General features: G+C 42.3%; 1 protein-coding gene across 5 annotated transcripts in view; it reads right to left on the reverse strand.

The window, feature by feature from the left end:
- NTRK2 (neurotrophic receptor tyrosine kinase 2) overlaps window positions 1-8,853 on the reverse strand; it is a 305,262-nt gene extending 296,409 nt beyond the window's left edge. For 3 of the 5 annotated variants that reach the window (XM_061626834.1, XM_061626806.1, XM_061626842.1), the window contains exons 1-2: window positions 8,460-8,853; window positions 7,617-8,176 (exon numbers count right to left, since the gene is read on the reverse strand). In XM_061626834.1, coding sequence (XP_061482818.1) covers window positions 7,617-7,870 — 254 coding nt within the window. In that variant the 5' untranslated portion in view covers window positions 7,871-8,176; window positions 8,460-8,853. Of the gene's footprint in view, window positions 1-7,616; window positions 8,177-8,290; window positions 8,366-8,459 lie in introns of those variants that run through there. The other 2 variants (XM_061626814.1, XM_061626824.1) reach the window with 2 other exon arrangements.
- Between the last annotated feature and the right edge of the window lie 621 nt (window positions 8,854-9,474).

The following is a 9,474-nucleotide window of genomic DNA, read 5'->3' on the forward strand; positions in this document are numbered from 1 at the left end:
CGTAGGATTTGTAAACAAAGACAATGTCACAATTTTTCATTAAATCTCTAAGAACACTACCTGGCTTACCTTAAGAAGGAGATCTATAACTGTGGCACTACAACAAAAAAGATTCTAGTCCATCTCACAATCAGTATGCAACACAGCAGATACATGGAGCAAGGCCACTCCAAATTATTTCAGGAAGTAGTGAAACAGTTTCTAAGGTATGCAGGTCCCAAGCCATTCAGGGGTTTAAATCCCTCAGGAGCAGAAACAGCTGTAGCAGCTCAACCTAGGAAAAATGGATTCCTGGACATAGCCTCAACCTAAGCACCCAACAGCAAACCAAAATTCAAACACACTCCCAAATGCACATGTTGTCCTTCAAGGGGAGTATGACCTCTTCTAGAACAGATAAAACCACTCCTAAACTCAAGGGACTGATCAAGTATCAACGTCTCTATCCTATCTAAATTCAGGTTAAGTTTCCATCTGCCACACCATACCAACAATTCTAAGTTTAAAAAAAAAAATGAATGAAACCACATCATAACAAGAAATTAGCAGCTGTTTATTTGAATTCATATAGAGTACATAATTTGAGTTTTCTTAAGCCAGAATCTGTTGGAAGAATTTGGTAAAGAGAAGGGCGGAACTAACAATATGCAATAAAACATTATATTGATCTTTTTTGGTTTTAGCTGAAAAGAATCCATTCTTTCTTATGAAGCACTATACAGCTCACCTAAGTTGTCTCTTAGGGTTTCCTCAGCAATTCTGATAAACTAATCCATAAAAACCCTACAAGTTGAGACATTCTTACCTAGAAAATCTCCAACCATTGCACACCAACCACTATAAATAACATGGCAGCACCACAAGAATCCTAAGAAAATCAAAAATCCCAGATAAAACAGTGAAACAAAATAATTTAGTAATGGCAACATTCCTGGTTTGTTATTAAAACTAAACAAGTGAGATCTGCAACAAAAAGTTTTCGTGTATCCTCAACTTTTAACAGGAGTGCTCCTGTTCGGAGTTCCTGTCAGCCAGCCTCCCTTGAGCTGTAAGGAACTTTATCAAGGTATTGCATAACCCACACACACATATATTCCATTTTTCTTTTCCAACTGACACTAAACATTCCGCAGCTACTGAGTTTGCACCGTTCTCCCTGGCCTATGGGGGGAAGGGGAACTGCCACTTCAGTGGTATTCTGTACTTCCGCAAAGCTTGATGTTCCCTCAAGCATGCTGAGGAAGTACCTCCGTGGTACTTGCTCCAATCCCATTGTCACTTACTACATGAGCCCACTATTAGATGGATGATTTCTTTTATTTAGTCCCCAGTGAATCCATTCCACAGCAGGAATATATCAAGCCCAATTCATATTCACAACTAGCAACATGGGATCTATTTTCCCACAGTGAGATCTGTTGTAGTTGCACAGCTTCTTCCCACCGCACCTCTGGGTGGGAAGGACCCTCACAATTAGCTCTGCCCATGTGTTTTCTATGCTCAGATACTTACAACAGGGCATGGGATCACTGTACAGTGTTTCCAATGCTGCTAGTGGTAAACATGACTAGAGTCTAATTTTAAGAGTTCCAAACATAAATACAGTGACCTATAGCTGAACCAAGACAGTGTGCAAGCTGGTGTAATTATATAGCATTGGATTATTTGCTCTGATTGGATAAGGCTATTCTCAGTTAACGATATCTGAAAACTGTGGGCTTGTTTAGCACTACATTGACGGTTTCTGACTCTGCTTTACACTAGTTAAGATATCTGTTAAGATCTGGTTCACAACTTTTTCTCTTGGATAAGAAAGAAGAGGAATGACATAGAAGTAGCAGAGCTTTGCCTCCAAAGTATTTACTCATGTGAGTAGTCTAAGCAATCACATTTAATAAAATATTTAATTAATACATAGGTTTATCTACAGGATCTGTTTTACAGCTTGCACAGGAAGATGAATCCTGCAAAATACCTCATTAAAAATGTTGTGCCCCCCCCTTCTGGAAATCAGCTTCTCCGTGCAACACTGAATATCATCAACCCCATCTCAAAACAGTCTGAAGGCCCAAGAGGAGGCCATGGTACCCATGACATTGAAAATGCAAGAGCTGGAAGACCTCTTCAGGCATTCACTGTCAAACCCATGGTCTGCCTTCACAATGACACTGCATGTCCCAGCAATTTGACTGAGTCTGAAGGGGGTCACCTTCATCACATCAAGTGTTTCCAACACAGAGATGGGAATCCTGGCCAATCAGAGTTTCCATCCTCATTGAAAACCCTTTGTGAGATGAAGGCGACCCCCTTCAGACTCAGTCGATTGTGTGCTCCAAAGAGTTGCTGGAATGCACAGCATCACTGAGGGGACGGAGCTAGCCCATCAAGTTCCTCCAGGGCAATCCAATGAGTTTTTAGGGATTGCACAGCCTTCAGTAACCTGCCTAGATAATGTTGCCCCAACAAATGTTTTCTACTTGCCTTAAGACAACTTAAACATCTTTAAATATGAATTAATTCTCCCATTAAAACTTGTTAGCATGCAATTTATCATATAAAATGTACTGAGATCAAAACACCTGTATGATTTGCTCCACTGCAAATTTATCTGACCTAGAGTATCTGTACAGATATGACCACAATATGCAGCTTGGTGTCAATTATATCTCCATCATGACATTTCTTTGGGCCTGTTCAGATATTGCTTACTGGGAGAAACCTGCAACCTGCTACGAGTCTCAGACTCTCACATGTGCTTCCCCTGTCTCCTCACCAAAAGAAGAAAATAGAGAAGAAAAGGACAGGAGATGAGGAAGGTGTGCACCTTCAGATCATCAGAGAGGAGCACAGCTTCAATCTCAGCAGAATTTTCTGTAGAAGTTGATAGTAGTCATTAAATAAAAACAAACAAATGAAACAGTTGGTGTATTTTCATACACTTTCATAGTATTACACAAACAGCATAATAAGCAAAACATGGAAGACACCCAAGATATTAACAGGACAAAGCTTCACAGGAATGCAAGCAGAAACTCTCTCTCTGCATAAGCTTACAAACCTTGCTAAATAATTTATTCTTTAAATTGCATGATGTGCCTTATTTATTAACAGTTCTGAAGTGGTTTACATAACTACATTATAAACTTGTATTGTGGCTTTTAGATATACATAATATATACACATACAACCTGCTTTTTTCAATGTAAGGAGTTGAAAAGCTGCCTACTTTTTGTTGGCACGTTATATGTATCCTTAAACAGAACAATTAATTTCAAACTTTGATCATCTGAATAGTTATAAATCAATGTAGTAATACAGAAGAACTTTGAAACTTAGCTACAATACACTGAAGTCTATAAGGAAATAGTTTGGTGGGATAAGCTATTGATATCACACAGATTTTTGCAACTGAATATTTAAGCACAAGAGAAAATATGAATCAAAAACTCTAAGCAGCTCATTCGCCATCTTGTTAATATTTTAGTTCTAGAAACTCTGACCTGAAAAACAACTGCTTCAAAATTAGTGTGGATTTTGAATTCTGTCTCTTTGACAAGCACCTCACACTTGTTCCTCAGCTCTTAGTATCAGCAGCAAAGCGAGGCCTACATTAATTTTTCTAGTAGTATCTTGCTGCAAATATCTGAATATTTGTGTAACCAATAACCTGCAACAATCATGTCAGAAGTAGATTATGGTCCATTATGGAGCAAATCATTCAAGTGCGTATACATAACTGAAGCTTTTCAACCCCACTCCAGGACCTCAAGGGACAGAATCAAACACAATCTTATTATAAGCATAGGGTTATAAAAACATGTTTGTTGTATTCATTAAAAAAAGGTTTCTGAATAATCTATTAAATTTTAAAAAAAAGATTGTGCAAAGCATTGTCAGCAAAATTCCTTCCTCTCACTAACTGGTGTTATCAGGCCAAACCCAAACCAAAAAAGCCAATGGAAGTATCACTTTCCACTCAGTGAGTTCTGTGTTTGTTTTTGCAGGGAAGGGGGAATTTCTCTTAACCTGGCATTCAAAATACTGTAGCATTTTCACCTTATGTAGGATCTCAGAATCTCACATTTACAACTCTCATTCTGAGCTCATCTTACTCCTCCCGTCCACCTAACCTCTCCATCTGACACTCTTCTGCCTTCTCTGCATTATACCATACCACTACATGAGAAAGATGAACTTGAGCAAACCCTCCATTTTATCTCCCTCAAAAGCCCTAATGCTATTCTACTGAAAAATTCCACTGACTCCAATAATTGGGTCCTGAATTTCCCCCAAACAAGTCAAATAATTGCTTGCATCCTAAATTAGCTTAGATTTAAAAAGCAATGGGAAACACATGGAATAAAACATATTAGTCCAAATATTTTTAAAAGAAAAACAAAATCACCATAAAGAACCTCACATTTTACATGTGAAAACCATGAGAAACTCCACCAGTTTACAACATGCAGCATACAGAACAGAAAAAATAAAAGCTGCTATTATATAGCTTGATGAACCACCTGGTGACATACTATGCAGGAAGCATCCAATTATATGTGTATTTTGTGTGTAGTTTTGGAAGCAACATATTAATAGTTTGTTTAAATATGGTGTAGTTGCCACACAGATATTGTACAAAAAGCCCTAAAATAACTCCAACGTTTAATTAACATTAGGTATTAATGAACAGCCTTGGCCTGTTCATCCTGTAGGGTCAAGGCCAATTTCAGTGCTCTGTATCTTAAATTTGGACAATAGGATCTCCTGGGAAATCAGTCATTTTTCTATGACCAGCCTAGCAAACAATGCAATAAGGGGGGAGGGAAGGATAAGTTCATCGTGTAAATTAGAAAGTATCAAAATCAAATGATTTAGTAGTGGTAACATGGATGGGGAGGATAAATATTGCTAACAAATTTTAGAAATGCAAACAGGAAATGAACCTAGATTACAGTCTCATTTCAAGTTAGAAAAAAATACTGAAGAGCATACAAGGGAATATTTTTAATGACTGATAGGACTGATGTCAAATCAATGTCACTCTTCTTGAATTGAAGATGAACTAAAAACTATTACAACTAACAGTTATTACTGTCAAGGAAAGAGCTACAAAAATAAAAGAAGCTCTTTGAACAATGTCTGAGGGAACAAGTCCACCTCTTTCGGCCAAACACAGGCACTGGCAAATGCTGCAGAAGAACTACAATTAAACTGCACCAAGGCAGCCCAGGACAAGTGATAATGCAGGTAATGGATTTTTTGCCTCAAAATATCTAAAGGAAACACTTTATTAAATTCTTCTTAAACAATGTATACCGAAAATTCTGCAGGTAACAATGCACACTAAAACTAGGGGAGCAAATAAAATGTCTTTTGTATCTTGCACATCTCTTGATTTATGATTACTTCCAACTATAGTACATAGTCTATACTCAGCCACCTATTTCAGAAGGAATGAGGCCTGGGTTGAGAAAACAGTATTATGTTCTAAAGGGGAATATAAATACTTTCCAATTTTCCTTGAGTTATAATTTACAGAGCAATTAAAATAATGCAACAACTATTTTTTTAAGATGGACTCATTTTGTTATGGTAATAGTAAGGTTAATATAATGGTTAAATCCAGATTTCTCAAACTTTTTGAATTTGTCCCCCTTGTTGAAACTTACTTTACCTTCTTGACACCCCAATCCGCTAATGAAGCCCCAACTCTCTGTTCTGCAAATGAATATGCAGAGATTCATGCATGTCATCGTGAGCATGTGTGCAAGAAATGAAGACTAAATACTAATCTGACTGCCACACTAGCAGAGGTCTCGGATAAAATAAAGGAAATATAGTTAGAATAACACAGCAGCTTTTCTCAAGCTTCTTTCTCTCATTCAGTTGGACTGATAGGAGTGACTCCACAAACCCAACCATAGATCAGTTAGGCTCCTCTAGTAGTTGGCGTTAAACCCATTCAATTCTTTGTTGGGGGAGGGGAGAAGAGTCCACCTCTCCTATAATTTCCTGGGATAGCACTGCTTCCACTCCAAGTTTCCTATGCCCCTTAAGGGGTGGACCACCCCACAACTTGGAACCTACGATGTAATATATCCTAGAAGAAAGAAAGATAAGGAATTCTTTATTCATAACTACTACCATTACCCAATTCGTCCTACACTGTACATGGAAGAATGCATGTTAGCAAGTGAGGACACTATGATTCCACATTGAAGGAAACATGCTGACAAGGAGGAAATAAATCCCATCTACCTTCTCTATGTGTGCAAAATGAATATGATAGAAACAAATAAAATGGCATTTACTAGTACACAGTTTTTGTCTGCTACACACAACTAGCCTATAGGCCCTTATTTTCCCTTATTTACAAAAGGTTAACAGCTTGTGAAAGGCCAATAATAAGCAGGAATGTACAAGTTTTCTTGCCTCTCTCCCTAGCAAAATCTGACAGCAGGTTTGTAACAGAGTACTAGCCTTGTACTAAAACCAACACCAATCTATGCCCTTTATTGCTTTATCATCTAGTTTATTCCCAGGAAATTGTACTGTGGGCAATTAAGATTTATAAGCTAAATGCTTTCCAAATTATATCTCAGGGAAAGTCAAATCTAAATTAGATCAGCTCAGGCTTTTAGGCTTCCAGCAAGTTGCCTTTTGAGCAAGTGCATTGCTATACACAGACCATCTCCTCTTACACAGCTTTTGCAAAAGATCTCTAAGACAGTTTTCTTATGCAGAGTCCGCTTAGGAAGAATCTATTTGCCTATTGCTAGGATGCCTTTTTTTCCAATACAAAGAAATGGAGTGAAATGTTTTGGTAGTACAGAATGACTTCCTGAAGCAATGCAAAAAAAAAATGTTAAAAACTTATCTTGCTCACCCCAGAGAAAAGCAGCTCAGAAAGCAAGGATTTCCTCCTATCTATTAGCTACAACACTGTCACTGGCTCTGTACACAGGCACACACAGCAGCTATTCTTCCTGTGACTCAATCCTCTGAAAAAGTGGACATGAATGTTATATGGGTATACATCTGGTCACAGCACCAGAATGGGGTCTATAAAAAGCTTAATGCAGACAAAAATAGACATGCTTAGTTTGAATTCACATTTTATCATTTTGTTGCTGGGAGAGGTTGCTGTGTGTGTGTTTTAGGAAAATAGGGGGGGAAATAATGAGCCTATAATGTGGTTATTATGCATCCTATGATGTATGCGTATTTTTAAATCCCTAACAAATGGGACAGGATGGCAATTTAGGTACTGTTTAGCATTTAAAAGTGGGTGTTTATGGAAAATAAATAAATAGTAAACTACATGTCTGCATTATTTGTGGATGCTGGAATTATGAGAAATCTTAAACGTAAGAGTGCCTTGTTTAGTTTGTGTGTGTGTTGCCTGTGAACTATATGGATGTGCCTACCTGTGTGTGTAAAATTGTTTTATAGATACTGAGAAGATATTGAAAAACGATTTTAGTTTGTTAAGACGGACAGACAGACAGACAGACCGGTCTTGCTGGCTCGTCGGCTGCCTCCTTCCTTTCCACCGTCCCTGCCTGGTCCAGCCTCCCACCGATGCCCCAACCCCAGCCCAGGCGCTGCTCACTCACATGTCGGTGACTTTCTCCGGCTGGCTCCTCTTGCCCAGCACAGGGAAGGACACGAGGCTCGCGGGTCCGAGGCACCAGATCTGCTCGGGGTGCTCAGGGCTGCACGTGCACGAGATGGGGCAAGCAGAGGCGAGAAGCCCCCGCCAGGCGCCCAGCATCAGCCAGCACAAGCTCCAGAAGCGAGTCGCCGTCGGCTGCGGGGAGCCCTGCAGCTGCTGCCGCCGCCACCACCACGTCCTTGGCCAGGCCCCCATGCTGGTGGAGGTGGTGGTGGTGCCACCGACTCGCTCTCCTTTCCTTCCTTCGTTCCCGCCCGCCCGCAAAACACAATCAATCCAGCGCGGCTATTCCGACGACGGCGAGTCAGTCACTCGGGCATCTTCTCGTCACCCGCGCGCGCGGAGTTCCAGTAGCGGCTACTGCCGCCGCTTTCTTCTTGTCTCACCCCTAGGCGGCGACTCCGCCTGGGCTTCGTCAGCCGGTGGGAAGAAGGAGGGAAAAAACCTCTCCTGGCGCGGCAGCCGGGGCAAGAGCGGCGAAAAGCGAGAGACCTTCTGAGGCTGCAAAAGAGAAAGCGAGAGGCGCCCGGTGAGGGTTAGCGGCGGGCGAGCAGAGACCTGCTAGGATTCATCCCACCACCACCACCTCCACCTCCCCTCCTACAGGCTCCCTACCGGCTTCCCGCCACCCTACAAACAGGGGGCGCAGGCTGAGCCGGGCCATTCCTCGTCGCGCGCAGAAGACTGCTGGCCGCCGCCGTTGCCCGAATAATAACGGTGCTGCATTCTGAGCCCTTCTCCTCCTCCTCCTCCTCCTCCTCCGCCAGGTGGCTGCGTCTCCTACCTAGGCTGAGCCCTTCGGGAACGAGCAGCTGCTGCGGCTACCTACTCCAGCTCCTCCAGCCCCTGTTGACCACCACCGCAGGGAGGGGAAAGGGGTGTGGGTGGGTGTGTAAGGGGAGAGATGTCGCCTCGTCGCCCCTCGTTTGCTCGCGCACTCACACAGACACCGTCCTATACGCCGCCCTCGTCGTCGTCTTCTCCTCCTGCTCCACTCGCCGCTGATAATAGAGCGACTCGAGGCTCCTGCTCCAGCCCAAACCTAGGGGCTGTCACCGGCAAAGTGACGTGCGACTGACGCAAGGAGGGGTAGAAACTCCTTTAAAAAAAAGCCCAGCCTGAAAGCCAAAATTTAAAAAGGAGGGGGGAGGGAGGTGTGGGCTGCTTAGCATGAGAGATACCAATAGTCATGCAGGAATCTGTATACACAGACAAACGCAGTCGCGCGCGCGCGCCTCAGGGGGAGCGGAAATGAGCGCGCGTCGCCCTCAGCAAAATACCTTGGAGCCTCTTTTTCTTGTTTGTTTTATGTGTCTCTCCTGTGTGTGTGTGTGTTTAAAACCCTCCAGCCTCTTTCCACTGTGCAAACCAGAAGAGCGCGGTGCTAACCCTCGCCATCATCCTCTTCCTTCCCCCCCCACCTCCCCCCCAAAAGACGTGATCTGAATCGAAAGCGGCTGATAGACTTGTTTGAAAAAGGATCTCGAAGATCGGCATTTTAAAAAAAAGGGGGGGAGCTTTCCGCACATCCCGACGCCAATCCATGCAAGGGGGAGAGAGAGCGGAGAAAGCGAGTCTCTCTCACTCACTCACGCACCCACACACACAAACAAGCAGCTTCCTGCAGTAACTGGCCATTGCAGGTCCCTCGATGCGGCCGGCTAGTCATTTTCAAATCAAGACGAAGAATTTAGGAGATCGAATAAAGGTCATTGATTGCCTAGCGAGAGATGCAGGTTTTGGAACCTGGTAAGAAACATACACACGGTTAGGGGTTTATTTGCCATATAGACACACGC

The sequence above is a fragment of the Rhineura floridana genome, chromosome 1 (assembly GCF_030035675.1).
Source record: "Rhineura floridana isolate rRhiFlo1 chromosome 1, rRhiFlo1.hap2, whole genome shotgun sequence".
NCBI lineage: Eukaryota > Metazoa > Chordata > Lepidosauria > Squamata > Rhineuridae > Rhineura > Rhineura floridana.